This window comes from Protopterus annectens, chromosome 5.part0, assembly GCF_019279795.1.
Source record: "Protopterus annectens isolate FY-2018-M chromosome 5.part0, PAN1.0, whole genome shotgun sequence".
Taxonomy (NCBI): domain Eukaryota; kingdom Metazoa; phylum Chordata; order Ceratodontiformes; family Protopteridae; genus Protopterus; species Protopterus annectens.
In genome coordinates this window covers 275861296-275881565 of record NC_056735.1, presented here as the reverse complement: position 1 = coordinate 275881565, position 20270 = coordinate 275861296, and the positions used below count along the sequence as shown (strand labels likewise).

The following is a 20270-nucleotide window of genomic DNA, read 5'->3' as shown; positions in this document are numbered from 1 at the left end:
CTGTTCTCCCGTGCTGGCAGCCCTGGTCAAGGTGGAAGGCAAGACTGCTGGTTTAAAGGGTGGTTGGGGGAATGAAGAGGCACCAAACTCTATTGTAGATAGTCATCCAGGTCGCAAGGGGGGTATATGCAATTAAAAACTAACTACCCCAAAAGTTAGGGTTTTCTTGGCAGGGACTCCCCAGTTTCTCATAAATTTTGCCACTATCTTCTTTCAATAATTCATTCCCAATGTCATCTGAATCAGAAACACAAAGAAGGGAAATGCCTTTTTCTAGATGCTATTTTACTAAACAGCTGCTATTTTACTAAACAGCTGCAGAAAACTTCACTGTCTTTAATAAGAAATAGCAAAAAAATGTTTTAAATAAAATACACATTCTGCTTAATAAAAAATGTAAACCTGACATACTCCCATTTCAAAAAATAGGCAGTACTCTGAAAAGAATTAATATTCCTGTACATGTTTATAGCATTTTTTTCCTAGTTCCTCAAGAGTTCAGGTATGAAGATATTGAAAAGAACTGACCCTGCAACATTCAAAGCAACTGGCCACAGAAGTTCAGCGGTAGTCTAAATGGTTTCAGCACCCCTCAGAGGCTCCTTTTCAGCATTATTTATTGACTGTTTCTGTATCCTCTACATACTACGTTTAACACAATAATAATTCCCAAACACTGGAAAATCAAGGCTGTGACTGTGCAGCATGATAGTGAGGCAAAAAACTGAAAATTTAACCAAAAAAAAGGGTTATTCAAGTACTTGCATAATAAAATCAATACAGCCAAGTACATCTTTATTAAAATCAGTCAAGAAAAACTATATATACAAGTTCATGCCAGACAATGGACTAATTGTTCCTTAGCCTGGTAAAATTAAAAGTCTGTAAAGTCCACTCAGAAAGGAAAAGAGATGTTTTTGAAGTTCCCTTACACCAAAAAGGGTAGTTATAGTTGAGGAAGTCGGGAAATACAAAATGGGATAAGGCTTTGAACTGACAATTATAACAAAATACAAAACACAGCCACTGTCAAGGAAAAATAAACTGCTTTAAACTGCTCATGCACAAACCTCAGACAAAATAATGAACAATAGTTATAAACTTACCATAACTTGGTATCTGTGTTGTTCTATTTCATTATTCATCCCGACTGGATCTTGGATCCAATATCGAATCCGATCCGGCACTTTACAGACTAGATTCAATGCTCAAGCTCCTCCCATCTCCCATAATCTCCTTCTACCTAACAAGCCTCAGATCAAGTCTGCTGTGGAAAGAAAGGAAATACTAAGTGTGATTATCCCTCTATGCCCTGGCCATACTAGCATAGCACCACTGGAGGATGAAGGCCAAAGGCCCAAGATTCCAGTCTCTCGAGAATCTCCAGAAACAAGGAAGGAGGATGGAGGGCAGGAAATTATGAATAATGAAATAGGATAAAAAGATAACACAGATACCAAGTTATGGTAAGTACATAACTATTGATCTGATGTTATCCATTTCATTATTCATCATGACTGGATCAGAATCCCCAGCTACCCTGAATCCTGGGCAGCCCTAAGAAAGGACGTGCCTGAACATTGTGGAAGCAAAGAATGCTCTGCTTCTGGAAACCATATTCAGCTTACAATGAGCAACAAACTTCTGCGGAGTGGACTAAGGGGCCACAGCACAACTCTCATCTAAGGACATCCTAGCGGAGAAGGTTGAAGATGTAGCAACTGACGTAGCAGAATGGGCTTTAGGCATGCATGGTAACTCCATTTTCCTAACAAGGTAAACCATGTAAATGCACTGAGAAATCCATTTAGAAATCATCACTTTAGAAACTGCTTGGACATGTCTATGTAAACAGAAGGCCATGAATAGCTGGTCAGATTTCCTAAAGGGCTTGGTTCGGTGTAAATAAAATCTCAACTGCCTATGCACGTCTAAAGTATGGAGAAGGTATTCACCTTTATTGGAATGATTAGGAAAAAAAGACAGGTAACTGAATATTCTGGTTGAGATTTCTTTCAGTAGCTACCTTAGGCAAAAAAGAGGGATTAGTATGTAAAGTCACCCTGTCTTTATGAAAAACAATATACGGCAGTTTAGAAGACAAGGCTTGTAAATCTGAAACCTTCTTAGCAGAAGTAATGGCCACTAGAAAATCAGTCTTTCAAGAAAGATATTTGAGATCACATGAATGAACTGGCTCAAAAGAACTTTGCGTAAGAGACTGCAGCATCAAGGTCAGGTTCCAAGGAGGGGCGGGATCTTTGACAGCAGGCCTGAGAAGGAAGATGCCCTTCAAGAAGGCCTTACACAATCTGAAGTAAAAGGAAGGCCCAGTACTGACATGAAAATTAGAGATGGCCACCAACTGTAGTTTGATACTAGAGAAGCTGTCCCCCTTTTGAAAATGGGAAGATAAAAGGAGGATATCTGGAATCGGAGCTGAAAAGGGACCAATCCTCCATTCCGCAGCCCTAAGGGAAAAAAACGTTTCCATTTATTACAATAGACCTTTAAGAAGGTGGTTTCTGGGAAGCTAAGATAATCCTTCTCACAGAAGGAGCTAGCCTGGACTGTGTTAACATCATGGAAAGTGGAGAAACCACAGAGTCAGGCAAAGTGACCGGAGATTGGTTGATTGTTCTGACAGGTGACAGATGAGACCTGGAAAGGGATTCAGTATCCAGGGAGGATATTTGAAATGAGACCTTAGGAAGGGGAACCATACCTGCTGATGCCAGAATGAGGAAATGAGAATCGTGGAACTTTTCAGTCTGTGGGCTTTCTGAAGTACTTTGGGGATCAATGGAAGAGGCGGGTATGTGTATAGGAGACCTGGAGGTCAATCATGAACAAGATTGTCCCTCGGGGACTGCCCCTCTGGGGACTCAGGGGAAAAGTACCTGCTGCAGTGGTTGTTCACTGAAGATGCAAAAGGATCGCACAGCAATGCTGGTCCCAACGGCCGAAAATCTGAGATGCCACTGATGGATTGAGGGAGCACTTGTGAAGAGTCAAAATAGACCTGCCGAGTTTGTCTGCCAAGACATTGGACTCCATGGGTATGTGCATTGCAAGAAGAAAGCAAATGGAACAGATTGCCCATTCCCACACACTCATGGCCTCTCTGCACAATGAGTACGAACATGTTCTCCCCTGCTAGATGATACACCAGACCACAGGCATGTAGTCTGTATTAAATGCCACTGATCCTAGAAGAAAACAATCCTGAAAAGCTTGCAATGTGAGCAGGACTGCCTTCATCTCTAGAATGTTTATGCGTAATTTGGTCTCAGAGGGGGACCATGTGCCTTGGATGGCTCTGCCCTGAAAAAGAGACACCCCCCCCCCAACAGGGAAGAGTCTGTGGTCACTGTAGCCATGGGAGGGGGAAGAAAGAATAGTCTGCCCTGAAGGAGATCCTCCGACTGAAGCCACCACTGCAGGTGATGTCTGCAAAAGGGAGTCAATGGAATAGGTATGGACATTGGATGAGAGACAGAATGGACAACTGCACCGCTAATGTCCACTGAAGTACCCGCATGTAATATTTCACTAAAGGGACAAGGAGAATAGCCGCTGACATGGACCCCAAAGCTCTGAAAATGAAGTGTGCCTGTGGCGATGGCACCTCCAGTAAGGCCCTGACTTGCTGTCTGATCAATTCCTCTCTTTGGAGAGGCAATGCTGCAATCTCTGTTACCGTGTTGAGATGGGTCCCAATGAATTCTAGATTCTGCACTGTGGACAGCTTGGACTTTCGATAAATTGATGGTAATCCCTTGCATTTTGACGGTTTGCAAGAGGTACTGAGTGACACCCATCACTCGATTTCTCATGGGAGCTGTGAGGAGCCAATCATCCAGGTACAGGAAGCCCTGAAATCCCTGAAGCCTCAGGTGAGCTGGTATAACTGCCAAACATTTGGTAAACACCCTGGGGGCTGCGGTGAGTCCAAATGGTAGGGCTTTCAAATGGAAATGATCAGCTCCAATCTAGAAGTGCAGGTGCCTCCTGGAGCACTTGTCTATCTTGATATGATAGTAGGTGTCCTCGAGGAACATGGAGCACATCCAATCAGCCTTGTGCAGCAGAGGCAGGATCGACTGAATGTGACCATCTGAACTTTGACTTCTTGACAGAGAAGTTCAGTTTGATGAGGTCCAGAATACGTAGTAGGTCCCTGGTCTTCTTTGGCAAAGCGAGAAAAAGTTCTGGATCCTCCGTCTTGCTGGGACCTCCTGGACGGCTCTTTTTTCTAGACGTGCCAACACTTCCTCTTTAGGCCAGTTCTCTCTGACTGGGTGGGATGTCAGGGAGAACCTTCTTAAGGTTTGGTAGAGGTAGGGAAAAGGGAATGTAATAATCCCTGGATATAATCTGGAGCACCCACTGATCATTTGTTATACAAGCCCAGGCATTTGGGTGCAACAAAAAACAGTCCCCGACTGCCTCCAGGGCAGGACTGCCATTAATGCTTCGAGGATGCTGAAAGGGTTTCTCAGGAAAAAGGTTCAGTCTGATTCTGAGGACCCCCCTCTGCCTCTAGGGTGGCGTCTACCACTGAATTCTTGAAAATAGACTTGCCTAACAGCTGCGAGCCAGGAATCACATCCATTGCGAAACATGGCAAATGAGATCTGGGGTTTATAGATAGAAGGGGATTATGCGAGGTGGGGGGAGTTTGAGCCTTGAATCTACTCTGTAAAGTGCCAGATCAGATCCGACATAGCCAAAGCCCAGTCGTGATGAATAATGAAATGAATAAGATCAGATCAGGCTGTTAAAGAATGGTGCTACACAGTAAATGGTGACATCTGCTGCTTTTGCCCTTGTTGCCAAGATCCTAGTTGAAAAGGATCTGACTTGGTCTTGGCTGAAAAGGATCTAGGACAGACCAGTACACTTGCCCACTTGATAATAAAGAGAGAAACAGGCAGACAAATTCTAGGGCTGTTTTATAACTTCAATGTCTACTCAGTGTCCATACAGACAACATTCAGTTGTTCATTGATAAGTGAAAACACTGGATGCTTCAGCTCTCAACCATCAGTTAAGGGCAGTGAATAGACAAGGCATGAAAAAATACTATTGCCCACCAGAATTCCTGTACCTCTTCAGAGTAGCCACAGGCATCACGCCCAGAAATTGTGCTGAACATAGATTTCTTACCTCATACATCGAATGCAAACACACCCTGAGCGCAGATAAGGACTGCCTGGCCTCCACATTCTGCTCATATCTATCCTTTCTTACCTCATACATCGAATGCAAACACACCTGAGCGCAGATAAGGACTGCCTGGCCTTCACATTCTGCTCATATCTATCCTTTCCTCACCTACTGGGCAAGATGCTATTACAAAATAACTAACCTACCTTCTAATCAACACTAACATTATTCAGTTTCTTCCCCATGTAGTCTTGAATCCCCTACTGATTTGTATTTTTCTACCTGCCTTCTACAAAGGCCGTCTCATGCACCTATTGCCTCCACTAAGAAGAAAGCATCTTCACTCCGAGCTGTCCATTTCAGTGTTGTTGCTTGTCCTTGCATAGTTCGGTTGGTGCTGCTCTTCTGGACTTTATAAGCTTCTTTATGGTAGTTTAGGAGCTTCCATCATTCCCCATCCCTCTCCTCAAGGACATACAAATGAAGTTCGCAAACTTCCCCAACCCGGGAATGGTCATACTCCTTTGGAGAGCCTAGATTCTGTGTCTTTAACAGAAACGGATTCTCCAGAATTGCAATACCAGAGAACTGTATACTTAAGATGAGTTTCAGCAAATGTTTATACAAATGGATAAGATATGTAAATTTTTTTTCTATTACCAGTGACTCTCCATATACAGTTTTGCTCCCTATTCTAACCTTGTTCTCCTTCCTGCATTCTCAATTTCCTGTCTCTAAAGTAATTTATGTTAACATTTCTTTTTAAATGCCTTTAGCCATTAAACCACTTGAAACATGTGCGTCTTTTCAAGGGCAACCCAGAAGAACTGTCTAGTCTGGTGATTTGCACTGAGTTGCAAGGTACGTAAATGCAAACTAAGGACTACAAAATGAAGTCTTAGCCACTCACAGCCTTAATCCTTTATGCTAAACTGCCAATTACCTCAAAGTCTCTTGCAGTTTTACAAAACTCAAGTTCATCATCATCTGTGTGTTTAAGATTTGTTTTTCTCGGAAGAGGGTGATAAACATCACACATTTTAAATTGCAATACAGGTGAAGAGTGATATGTACATTTCCTGCTGTACCATGCAAGTACACATTTGATGCAAGAGTCCTTCTGAATTTTCCATTTGGATTCATGGTGACAGAGTTCATTGAAACTACTGAAACAAAGACAAATGACAGCATTCACAACAGAGTGAACTGGATTGCAACTGTCTGTAAAAGCGTAAGACATAAATGTCTGTCAAAGCAAAGGGGACAGTGCAATATCCCTATTAAGAAAGGGTTTCCCAAATGAAATCGTGAGACTTGCAGTGCATTCAGTTCTGAGACTTGACAAAAAAAAAAAAAAAAAAAAAAGAAGAAAATATTGAATATTGCCCTTCTCATTTAAATTTCTTTCTTTTTTTTTTTTTTTTTGCAGGAGCCAAGTATCCCTTCACCCCAATGTGAGATGGCAACCCCCCCACATTCCACAAACTTGTATATCCATCCATCAATGTAAAGCAGAATACCTCATTAACCCTTTTTAAGCGCAACCTGATAACTGGGTGGGGAACAGAAAATACACCCCTGGGATTTCACCTACTTCCCTGTTGGACAGTGCCATAGGGTGCTGACTTGTTGGAACACGGGCTAAATTACTGGCTAGGCTTGTAAAGGCCTCAGGGTCAATAGCCTAGTACCTTCCTATGATCAACCCACCCATAACCACTTTTTCTATTTTTACACATGGGGTCAGGTTGTTACTTCAACAGCGACAATCTCCAAAACTGCCATACCTCAAAGCAAAGGGAATATTCAGAGAAATGGCAGTCTCAGACTTAGCATATGTAAGTACTAATCTTCAGTCATTTGGTCTCCACGTGTCAGGACTCTGAAATGCAAGTCCCAAGATTTTAAATGGTTACCTAAAAAGTACAGTTGTGACTGAATATTTGATTGTGTTAATGGACTGTTCTGTCACATTTTGTGCTAAATTTGATAATGCCAGAGTGGTGAAAGTGGTAGAATGACTTGGTATGGCCACATTTTATGTTGCCAATAGTACGTTTTTTCATTACTTCTGCATATTGGTCTCTTGGCTGCTCAAAAATCTAGATATGTTGCCCTCTCAAGGAATTTCTGCAACAGTGGCTTTTGATGATATCCCTGCTGTAAATCTATGAGGTACCGGATCTTGCGCACAAACAGGCATTAAGATTTCAACTGTTTTTTTTTTCAGCCAACAGTTACTTTGTGGGCTCCCAAATGAAATGTCAGCACTTGTGCAGGCACTCAAAAAAAAAAAAAAGACTGAAAATGCAGAAGAGCAGCAAATATCAAACGTCACTCTTTTAAACTTTTTTTTTTTTGACAGGGAGTAAAGCCCCTGACACCCCTGATCTTATTTATATCAAAGATGGTCATACCTCAGAAAAAGAAAATATTCAGAGAAATGGCCATCTTGGTACATGCAAATCTGTTTTTTCAGCCATTTAGTCACTGTATTTTTGGACTTGCTGAAGTGGGTCCTGACATTTCTAATGGTTACCTGCTTTGTGTAATTTTCCTACTAGCATCTTTAGGCTAATTAGGGCGGTCGCGGTGGTGCAGCGGTTAGCGTTGCCACCTCACAGCAAAAGGTTCTCCGGTTCGATCCTCGGTTGGGGTGCCTTCTGTGCGGAGTCTGCATGTCCTCCCTGTGGTCGCGTGAGTTTCCTCCGGGTGCACCGGTTTCCTCCCACATCCCAAAGACATGCTGTAGGTGGATTGGACACACTAAATTGGCCCTAGGTGTGAGTTTGTGCGTGCCTTCTGTGGAAGGTTGGGCGCCGGACTGGCAACTCGACACCGTAAAACTCCACTGCCCTGCTCCTTTCGTCTACATAGAGAAATCACAAATGTTTACCCATTAAAGGGGGAGTTTTTTTTTCTTTCCATTCTGTATCACTAAAACTAGTAGGCAATTTTCACTAGTTTCAGCTATATTTCCCTTAGAATTCTACAACAAATCCCATATGACCTTACTACTTTATTTACCTACAGCTTTTTACAGAGTTCAGGACTCTGTTTTGCAAATGCATTTGAATAAATAACTGCCATTATATATACACACACTTACCCTTCATATTACATATTTTACCAGGTCACATTACCTTCATCATGTTTTTGTGAAACCTCTGCTGATATATTTATATAGTACTTCTGCCTTTTCTACAAAATCCCGCATTATCATTTCCTCTCCTTTTGTTAAGCTTGACTATCACTCCCATGTGTTTTCTTTACTCTTATCTTAGGATAAGAAACTATTAAAATATTTTACACAACCTTGCAAGTGCCTTGTTGCAACAGGAATATTCACTAATTTATTTTCTGAAATCAACTCCCATGAAATGCATCTCAGCATTCAATTTGCTGTGGCCACCACTTTCTTGCACTAAGCATACACAGATGCAGGTTTTTGATTTCTCATCTCCTCAGAATGCTCTCTGTCTCTTCTGTCTGTTGCGTACTCAACAGCAACCTGCCTACCTCAAAACCTTGATGGGTCCAAAAGGTAGGAGTGGACATTTCTTGGTTTGAAACCCTAGATGCTGTTCTCAAAGTACTCCCATCAGTTTGTGTAAATGACAAAGCATGACGTTCTCCATTCCTAGAGGTTTACAGTTGTATCACAAGAGAACAGACTATTAAATACTTCTTTTTCCAACTGTAGATTAGATATACAAACTTGCAAATTATCAGTGGTAGCATATATCTTTAAGAGACTACACAAGCAACTGTTCTAAGCAGCTTGCCTACTCACAACATATATGTAACTAACCAGCAAGTTCCCAGTCTAACTGTAGCTCTATTATCAAACTTCTTACTTTCCACCTTTGCTTTCAGTGTTCCAATATGAGTAGGGATGAAGAAATACGTCTATTTAAAGACTTAAAAAAAAATAAATAAATAAAAAATTAGTATCAACTGTGCTCCCAAATCAACCCCCCCCCCCCCCTTGTGCCTTAGCCAAAATACTGCTACTCTGTCTAGCAATGTTTTATTATGTGAAACCTGCTGCACTGGGTCCCACAGATCTTGTCTTGTGTGTGCCACCAACCACAGTTTAATATGTGCTCCACAACTTTTCCTACTACAAATGCAAGCTAACTGGATAACATGCTATTAAGATCAATGCCAGGGCTACGTTTGACACGATGTGGGCAGTTCACTAGTTCATCACCTGACCAAAAAAAGAGCAGCATTTTATACACTTGGACTATAGTTCAGTCTCACAAAATTTTCTAATACATCATCTGTCATCAGTCACTCAACTGTTCCCCTGTGCTACTCTCTCCACAGTCTTAATCAACGTGGTTTACTACTTTCCCTGTTTAACACAAAACAGAAAAGGAATAATTAAATCGCCAAGTGTCAACTCAACAATTAGGTCAAGTAGCACCACAGCATTAAGACCACTCTCGAACATCCTTGTACTAAAGAAACATAAGAAGTCCAGAGGTGATGCACATTACACCTGAGCACAAGTAACAGAATACAACAAGTCACCTACTCCATTTAAAAAAATTAAAACAAATCAATTTGTAGAGCAACCAAGTACAGATTTGTGACTCCTATGCTTTAAATCACTGTGTCTTTATTTAAACTTAACAGTTTAAATCACGGCTTAGATTATACACTTACTGCATGATAAAATATCCCAAGTTCTTAAAAATAGCAGACACATTTAAATAGTTAAGAAAAAAGTCTCACATTTTTGTTTCTTTTTATTTTCTTTCTTCCCCTTTTTGGCTGCACGTTTGCCTCTGGTACAATGTTCATAAACTCATCAAGCTTCCTTTTTTTATTATGTAGTTCTGTCACATCTGAGGCAGAGATGTCTGGAAACCCCATCTTTAACTTCTTTGTTTTTATTATCTTTTTGGTTTCAACATAGTCTACCAGACTGTGCTCTTCCAAGCTTGCTATGCTAGCCTGTAATGTATTACCCATAGTCTCTGATGTAGTCTTTAATTTCTTTTTCTTTCTCTTCTGTAGCACTTGGGAGGTTGAGGCACTAGTGTTGACTAGGGGTCTGGATTTCAATGTGACTAATTCACACATTTTGCCTAGTGTGGAGTCTGCTGCAACTTTTTTGTTAAGTGCATCCTTTTTCTTCATTTTCTTCTTCTTAATATGTGGTTCGTTAACGGAATCCTGGATATCACTACTGCCACCCAGTTCCTGGCTTTCCTGGATATTTTCTACAATGTGTTCCCTCTCCTGTGCTCTTAAAATTGCAGTTTTTAGTTTTTTCTTTTTTCCATTTTTCACAACAAGTTCTGGTTGACCACCTAGTTCCATTTTCTTAATGTACCCCTTACGCGGGTTATCACTGCTACTTGCTACGTCTGTAGCAGAAGAAGGTACAGAGTCCAACACGTCTAGTTGCTGCATCATGTTTGTATTGGTCACATCTTGAGCTTCTTTGTTCTTGTTATCTAAGGATTTAAAAAAAAAAAAATAAAATAATTTTCTGAAAAAAAAGAATGCAACTTTCATCTACAACAACAAACATATTTTACTAGAAGTTACAAAACTCCGTTCTTATCAACAAAGACAAACCTGTCAAAATAAAGAAAAGCTGTACAGCACCTGGACCTATGCTCCAAGCTGTAACACCTAGTACATGTGCAGTCATCTGGGTTTTAATGGCACAAATATCCTGGACAGAGTATATCCTAAACAAAGTAACCAAGGATGTAAATGCTGTGGCTGAATGGGACTCGCAAGGTCCCAACAAAGATTGATCACCTTAGTATTAACCCTTAGAAATCCAATAATTCAATCAAGAAAACATTATCTGCTTTACAATGGGACTACTTCCTGGGCCTTTAGCAAAAGACACAAATGACTATTGGATTATTTTACTCATAAGTATAAGGAGTGTAATACTGGCAAGCAGGTAAACTGGGTAAGTAACTTGTGTGAACTGTGGCTTTCAGACAATTTATCAAAGCATGCTTTACTTTGGAGTGTCAATACAAGAGGGATGTCTCCTTCCCTCTGAGTTCCCATAATCCCAAAGTGGACTACATTAAGGGTAAGGGTCCATTACAGAGTTAGCTAAATTAAGGGTTGCAGTGCAAATGGCAGATTCCCCTACACTTGTGAGTAGCTTTGCCCTCTCCATAAGAAATAACCTGTTTAGTGAAAAATATAGTAGTCCCATCCATAAGGCATTAGTTAGTTATATCTGTAACCTAAAAGAAAAGGCCCAGATTTGTGCCGAACTGGTAGTTAATGATACCATATATGCTGAGCCTATGGACATAGCTAACCTGTTGGCTGACAGCTTCTGTGAAAACTTCACTCCCCTGTCCCTGCCACATGCACCCCATGACATCCCTACCACCTGTCCCCTACCTTGTATCTCTAAAGAGCAGGTCGTAAATCCCCTAAGGCCAAAAACACAGCCTTTATGAGACCTGATATCCCAGACTGCATCCTACATGGGTTCCAACAAGAATTAGCAACACCATTGGGTAGGCTTTTTAATCATAGTCTAAGCACCAGCTTTGTCCCAGCTGAATGGAAAATGGCCACAGTTATTCCCTTGCACAAAGGTGGTACTCCCACTGACCCCGGGAAATACAGACCTATTAGCCTGACTAGCTTTATCTGAAAGGCCATGGAGTGAATCACCATGGACCTTATCAACAAAGATATAGGTAATCTCCAAACACTTGACACTATTCAGTTTGAATTTGTCAAAGGGAGATCATGCCTGTTAAACCTGGTGGACTTCAAGACAGTCATCAAGGCCCTGGATGAGGGGAAATCTGTGCATACAGCCTACCAACACTTAGCCAAGGCTTCTGACACTATCCCCCACTCAGGCATCATTGACAAACTCACCCAGCTAGATATCAACCCTTATATCATTAGATAGGTTGTCAACTGGCTCACTGACAGAACACATATAGTTAACATAAGGGAATCCATCTCCAAAAGTAGACCTGCAACCAGTAGTGTTCCACAAGAATCAGTCCTGGGACCTCTACTGTTTGGAATCTATTTCTCTGAGTACAAACAAAACTAAAGGTTTGTGACTGACAAAGTTTGCTGATGACTGCAAACTGGGAGCAGTCATAGAATCTCCAAATAATTTCAACATTCTACCAGAGGGTCTTACACAAACAAATGACTGGTGTCAATGTCATGGCTTTAAACAAAATGCAAAAAAATGTATTATCACTTTCGCTAAGTGATGTTCCTGCTTACTACCATATACATAGCAAAATCCTAAGTACGCACTCAATGGTAAGAGACCTGGGCACACAGGTTGACAGCAATCTTACCTTTGATCACCATGTCTCCACAGTGGTAAGAAGGGCATTCTATATTGCTCTCATAAGTAAGGGCATTGCCTCCAGAAAAAAAGAAGTTATAACCTCCCTGTACTCTTCCCTCATCAGGTCATCAGTTGAGTAAAACACTCCTTTTAGTATGTACCTTTTCAAGCACCTGCAGCAATTGGAGAAACCACAAATGTTCCTCACAAGGAAAATTCAAGGTCTTCAGCATCTGCCCTATGTGGATCGTCTGAAATCACTGTCACTTTACTCTGTTTCATACAGTCTACTCAGAGGTGATCTCGGCCTTGCATATAAGGCAGTCTCTGACCCTGCTTTATTGGAAATGCTGCATATCCACAAGTCAAATGGTACACCGGTTACCCGCTCTAAAGATCTTAACCTGGTATGTGACATAATAGAACCTGCTGGAGGGACAGATTTGTCTCCCAAAGGTCATCACACCTTTGGAACAGACTCCCATTTCATGTCAAACAGAGCACCTCATTAGCCCTCTTCAAACGCAGTCTGGAAAACTTAATGGGTAACCGTAAATTCACCCCAGGGGTTCCAGCTGTGTCCCTCCTTGGACACGGGCATTAGATGCTAATTGTGGAAATAAGGGTAGAATTTGGCTAGGCTTGTAAGGGCCATTAGCCTAGTAACTTCCTATGACCCCACATGGCTTCTTTTGGCTGAAACGCATTTGACAAAGAAATTTCTGAGGTACAATACTTGACCCAAGCTTGTTAGTTAAAATTTTCCATGGATTAGTTTCAGCTAAGAATAACATGTAAATTCTAAAACAACTTTCAGAATAAACCTATGACCAATTCTTAAAATGTCTTTCTGGATAAGCAAAAAATATAATTTAGATCATAAAGTCTGAAGCTCATAATTCCTTCTGATACAGCTACAACTACCAAAATTAATAATTGATTTATTTTTGTTGATTAGGTTGATCCCACCAAACCAAGATTCATAACAGGGTTGACACAGGGTGAAAAGCTCCACAAACAATGCATATTAAAGATAAAGTACAGCAAACAAATATGTAAAAAAAAAAAATCAGATTACCACCATTTCAGCAGTAATGTACTGATACATTAAAAGCAAATACAGTATAACTCTACCATGTTTCACTGTCAACAGCAGCAGTGTACTTGCTTTAGGCACATGTACAGTTCTGTAGACTTCTAAATGAAACTGAGATGCAAAGTCACTATAAGAAAGAGAAAGTGACTTGTTGGGTAAACACGAGAGAGTGGAAAACAGCTGAATCTGGTGCACATCATTGCTGTATGAAAAAAGATGCTATAAAATTTAGTACTACTATTAACTAGAAAGTAACACATCTAATAATAGCCAAGAAAAACAACCATAGTGGGTTATTTGCAGAAAGGACATGCATCTTCTGTGTGTTAGCTTTAAAAGTAGCAGCAATTTGCAGCAGATAGTAAATACAACCACAAGGCCTTCTAAAGTTTTGTAAAAAATCTCCACGGCAACACCCAGATTTGCTCTGAGCTACTGCACAATGGTACCTCCTATACCGAGCCAACAGATATTGCCAATATATTGGCCGACAGAGTCAGTGCCATCTTTACCCCTCTGCCCCCCCGAACCACAATACCAGTAGATTGCCAGGCACCCAGTATTACTGCTGCACAGGTTAAAACAGCACTGTCCAAGGCCAAGAATACAGCTTCTATGGGACCTGACAATATCCCTGGCTGTGTTCTACATGAACTACAGAGTGAACTGGCACCACACCTGTGTGCCCTGTTCAATCAAAGCTTCACCTCAGGCTTTGTCCCTACTGAATGGCGCACTGCTACAGTCATCCCTCTCCACAAAGGAGGAGCGACTTACAGACCCTGGGAACAATCACCATATTAGCCTGATGAGTCTGATATGCAAAGCTATGGAACACATCATAATGGACCTAATAAACAAGGATATAGGGAATCTCAAAACTCTGGATCCCACACAGTTTGGTTTTGTGAAGGGTAGATCATGGCTGCTCAACCCGGCCGACTTCTTTGAGTCAGTCACCAGAGTTGTGGATGAAGGCAAGGTGGTTCATATAGCCTACCTTTATCTGGCCAAGGCCTTTGATACCATTCCCCACTCAGGAATCATAGAAAAACTCACTAAGCTAGGCATCAACCCCTATATCACTAGGTGGGTTGCAAACTGGCTCACAGATAGAACCCACAGTGTGAAAGTAGCTGACTGCAAGTCAGACTGCTGACCAGTCATGAGTGGAGTCCAACAAGATTCAGTCCTGGGTCCTCTCCTGTTTGGAATCTACTTCTCTGAAGTCCAGGCCAACACAATGGGACTCTGGCTGACGTTCGTAGATGATTGCAAATTGGGAGCTGCTATTAACTCGATGTTGACATCATGCAGAAAGGCCTCACTGATACCAACAACTGGTATCAGAACAATGGCTTTAAGCTCAATACCAAAAAATGTGTTGTCATCCCCTTTGGGAAAAACTTGGTTCCCATGAATTACCACATCGATGGTAGTCCACTGAACACAAAAGGCGTTATAAGAGATCTGGGAACACAGGTTGACAGCAACCTCTCTTGAACACCACATTGCCACTGTGGTCAGAAAGTCCTTCTATGTGGCACATCTCATTACTAAGGGTTCTGCATCCAGGAAGAAGGAGGTCATTGTCTCCCTCTACTCTTCCCTCATTAGGCCAATCATAGAGTACAATGCCCCATTTGGCATGTACTTCACTAGACGCCTGCAACAAATGGAGAGGCCGCAAAAGTACCTCACAAAGATGATCCTAGGCCTTAAACAGTTGTCCTATATGGACAGACTTAAAAAAACTCCAACTATTCTCTGTCTCATATCAGCTAATAGAGGCGATCTCTGCTTAAGCAATGTCTGACCCAGCTCTGTTAGAAATGCCACATCTAAAGAAATCCCAATCCCTCCACACCACACCCTCCAGACCTCAACCTCATTACCACAATCAACAGAACATGCTGGAGGGACAGGTTCATAACGCAGAGACTGCCCATGCTATGGAACAGACTTCCCATATATGTCAAACTGAGCACTTAACTGGCCCTCTTTCAAGAGAAATCTTGATGAGTGGATGGGAAATAGAAAATTCATCCCTGGGATCACTCCAGTGGCTCTACTTGACAGAGGCACTGGGAACTAATGTCAGGTGGCACGATGCCAGGGTAATCCTATGGGCTAGGCTTGTAAAGGCTCCAGGGCCATTAGCCTAGTACACAACTATGAACCTATAAGAATGCTGCAACAGTTGTGGAGGATGACCTTACTACAAAGAGGATTACAACAGTCAAGTCCCAGCAGCATGCAGGAATAAAGCCCTAACTACAGCCCAGGCTACCTCAGTTCAGTTAGCGTCTTGGGTGCTTGACACAGATGGCTGGGGGGATTGGACTGGCTATTATGGGAAGGAGGGGGGTTTCCCAGTCAGCAATACTCCTTGGTTACAGCTATCCCAAGTGAAGGCTTTTGCAGACATCACAAAGTAGGTCTTGAATGACTTCAGCTGTGAATCCTTTAGCCAGTGATACTAGCCTCTAACAGTACATGTGAATAACCACAGATGCCTAGAATTGGTGGCGTGATGATGTAAAACAATCAGAGCCACTGCCTCACTATAAGGAGGGTCACTGGTTGAAAGGATAGGTCTATTGGGAAAGGTTTAATTAAAAATGGTCTTCCTTTGGGGTCAGGTCCCAGATATAGGGATAAGCCTCCACAGCAGGTCTAACAAGGGAAGATTGTGGGGATGGCAAAGGGTGCAAAGCACCCTCTTGACTGCCAAACAATTGGCCTCCTTCAGAAAGCCTATGCTCCAGCTTAGGGCTGGTTCTCTTTCTGTTAGGGAATGAATGAATATAATCTGATTGAAGGGAGGTTTGACAGTCAGAATGTAAAGTAGGAAAACATGTAGAAAAAAAAAAGGCTTAGGATACTGAAGGAATTAACAAAAGGAAAAGAAAAGTGGAACAAACAAAAAAGCAGGCAAACATAAGATGGAAGTAATGTCAGATGAAAGAAAGAGAAGGTGAATATGGGAGTGGGTAAATGCAAGATTCAGACAATGATGGGTAGCTAAACTACCTGCATGCCTTCCTACCATAACTCCAGTCAGATGTAACCATGGTACATGGCATCCAAGGTGCTGTAAAAAGAAGTTATGTACTCAACATAATGTTCCATCTGAGTAGGTAACTTCATTTGTCTGCAACCTGTGGGTATTGGATCCGATTCGGATCCGAGCCAGCAGCTTTCATAGCAAAAGATCCGAGCTCCAAGCTCCTCCCCTACCCATAATGCCCTGCTACCTCCCTCTAACCCTCAGATCGAGTTTGCCATAGCATCCTAGAACACTACCATAGAAAACTACCTGAACATCCTAACCTGATGTCATCTGGGAAGTGACATACCCCGGAGGGAGTGTTGGTTGCAGACAAATGAAGTTACCTACTCAGATGGAACATTATGGTGAGTACATAACTTCTTTATCTGAAGTAGTTAACTTCATTTGATCAGCAACCTATGGGACAGAGTCCCCAGCTACCAACAACTTGGGAGGCCCTTACGGGAGGATATTCCGAAGCACTGCAGAGCCAAAGGACGCCCTTCTTCTGAAAATCAGATCCAATTTATAATGTGTAGTGAAAGTGTGAGAGGAAGCCCAAGTAGCAGCTGAACAAATGTCATCCAAAGGGACCTTCAACCAGAAGGCCGCAGAAGTAGCCACAGAACGGGTAGAATGTGCCCGAACCCACACGGGCTCAGGTCGACCAGAGCTTCTGTATGCGAGAAGAATGCATTGTGAAATCCACCTAGCTAAGGTTACCTTAGTCACTGGTTTACCCAGACAGGACTTAGCAAATGAAACAAAGAGCTGTTCTGATTTTCAAAAAACAGCCGTTCTGTGTAGGTAAAATCATAACTGTCTATGTACATCCAAGCAATGGAGTCTATACTCTCCCTTTGTTGTGATAATTAGGGAAGAAGACAGGCAGGTTGATAGATTGGTTGATGTTGGCTTCGGAAGCCACTTTAGGCAGAAAACAGGGGTTAGTCCTGAGGGAAACTTTGTCTTTATGAAAAATGATGTATGGGGGCTTACTGCAAAGAGCCTGAAGCTCCGATATTCTTCTAGCTGAAGTAACAGCAATCAGAAAGGCAGTTTTCCAATATGCATACTTCAAGTCGACCGAAGCTGCAGGCTCAAAAGGGGGACCAGTCAGAGCCTTGAGAACTAGGGTTAAATCCCATGGAGGAACTGCTTCCTTAACAGGGGGTCTCAAAAGAAAGGTACATTTCAGAAAGGTCTTGCAGATCTTAGATGATGCTGGGGGGACAAATTTGTTTCTAATGTGAAAGTGGGAAATTGCTGCCAGTTGAACTTTAACAGTTGAAGAACTAGCCCCCTGATGGAAGATTTGGGATAACAAATCGAGGACTGCTGGAATAGGAGCCGTAAAAGGGTCCAAATTCCTATGCTCCGCCCAGGTAGAAAAACGTTTCCATTTACTCTTGTAGACTTTTCTGGTAGAAGGCTTATGAGCGACCACCAGAATAGCTTTAACTGAGGATGAGATACCGGGAGTCCTACCCATCAAGGGAACTGGATCAACCAAGCCGGGAGCTTGAGGTTGTCCAGGTCGGGGGTCCTCGATCCCAGGGGGTGAGAAATCAGATCCGGAAGGGGATCTAAGATCCAGGGAGGATGCACTAGATGAGACCGTAGGCATGAGAACCATGTTTGACAAGGCCAGAATGGGGCTATGAGGATAACTCTGCTCCTCAACCGACGAGCTTTCTGCAAGAATTTTGTCATCAACGGAAGAGGAGGATAAGCATAAAGAAGACCAGATGACCAAGCATGAACCGGAGCGTCTCTGGGGTTTTCCCCTGGTGGGGGAATCGGTGCGAAAAACTCGCTGCACTTTGCGTTCGAAGGTGACGCGAACAGATCGCAGCAAGGTTGACCCCATCTGAGGAAGATCTGTTTCGCTACTAAGGGGTTCAGAGACCTCTCGTAGGGTGACAGGATAGTCCGACTCAGCTTGTCCGCAAGAATGTTTGACCGACCCGGTATGTGCGTTGCTATGAGAAAGCGGTTGGTGGATATCGCCCATTCCCACACTCTCATGGCCTGTCGGCAAAGTGGATAAGATCTAGTTCCCCCTTGATTGCTGATGTACCAGACCACTGTTTTGTCTGTTTGAATTGCAATAGTCCCTAGAGGAAGAAAGGCATGGAGAGCCTGCAACGCTAGAAGCACCGCTCTCATCTCCAGGACACTGATATGCAAAAAGGTCTCTGTGCGAGTCCACGTGCCTTGGATGGTTCTGCCCATGCAATCCCCCCCCCCCACCCAAGGCGAGACGTGTCTGTGGTCACTGTGACTTGGGGTGGGGACATGGAGAAGGGGCGCCCTTCCCGGAGGTGCTTGGAATGGAGCCACCAAAGTAGAGATTCCCTGCAAACCCTGCTGAGAGGAATAGGGGCAGACAAGGGATGAAGCAGAATGGACCACTGGACCTGTAAGGTCCATTGGAGAATCCTCATATTCAGATGCACGAGCAGAGACAAGTTGATGGCCGCTGCCATGGACCCCAGAGCCCTCAGGACTAACTCCGCTGGAGGGGCTGAGGACTGAAGAAGAGCCAAAACATGGAGGTTTAGATTGCGAAGTCTGTCCGACGTCAGAAAGACTTTGGACTGAATTGTGTCTATCCTGGCCCCTATGAAATCCAAAATTTGAGTAGGCTGAAGGGAGGATTTCTTGTGGTTGATTGTGATCCCTAGATAGCGGGGGAGATGTAGGAAACAGTCTCTCGCTGAACATAGTAGATGCCTGGTGGGGGCAGCTAGGAGCCAGTCATCCAGGTAAGGAAAGACCTGTATTCCCTGAAGCCTCAGGTGGGCCGCTACAACTGCCATGACCTTGGTGAAAACCCTGGGGGCTGTGGTGAGACCGAAGGGTAAGACCCTGAACTGATAGTGGCTGGCTCCCAGCTGAAAGCGGAGAAACCTCCTGGATCGGCTGTCCATTAGAACATGGTAGTACGCATCCTTTAGGTCTATGGAGCACATCCAGTCGTTCTCCTGTAACAGTGGGAGAATGGATTGAATGGTGACCATCCGGAACTTCTCTTTGGCAACTGACAGGTTCAGTGTGGACAGGTCGAGAATTGGCCGTAAGAACCCCATCTTTTTTGGCACCAAAAAGAACCTGGAGTAAAAGCCTGATCCGGATTGGCCGAGGGGGACATGCTGGATGGCTCTTTTTACTAGTAGCTTTTTTATTTCGAAGGCTGCTACCTCCCTCTGATTGGCTGGTACATCGGGGAGGCGCCCCGACTGGGGAGAGGTATTTAGGAATGGAATTGAGTAACCTATGGATATGATCCGGAGCACCCTGCAATCTGTCATAATGGACTCCCAATGTGCTAGATGCTCCGAGAAGCCCCCCCCGACTGCCGCCAGAGAGGAGCAGTCGGGCAACCCCTCAGGGTTGCTGGGCGGGTCAATCGGAAAAGGGTTCCCTCGACACGAAATTCTTCGCGCCCCCCCCCCCTCTGCCTCTGGGCTGGCGTCCACCCTGTCCTCCTCTGTCTCTGAAGGACTTGGGATCCGGAGCGAAACGGGATTGTTGGGATTTCCGGAACCACATCTTCTTCTGTCCTCTTTGGTTCCTGGAGAAGGACCTCTGAGGAGCAGAGAAGCGGATCCCGACGGCAGACAACG

The 20270-nt window shown here is 43.2% G+C and overlaps 1 protein-coding gene across 1 annotated transcript in view; it reads right to left on the bottom strand.

The window, feature by feature from the left end:
• Positions 1 to 20270, bottom strand: part of RRP1B (ribosomal RNA processing 1B) — a 1940580-nt gene that overhangs the window by 261367 nt on the left and 1658943 nt on the right. Inside the window, exon 13 of the mRNA XM_044071827.1 lies at positions 9898 to 10640. Coding sequence (XP_043927762.1) covers positions 9898 to 10640 — 743 coding nt within the window. The remainder of the gene's footprint in view (positions 1 to 9897; positions 10641 to 20270) is intronic.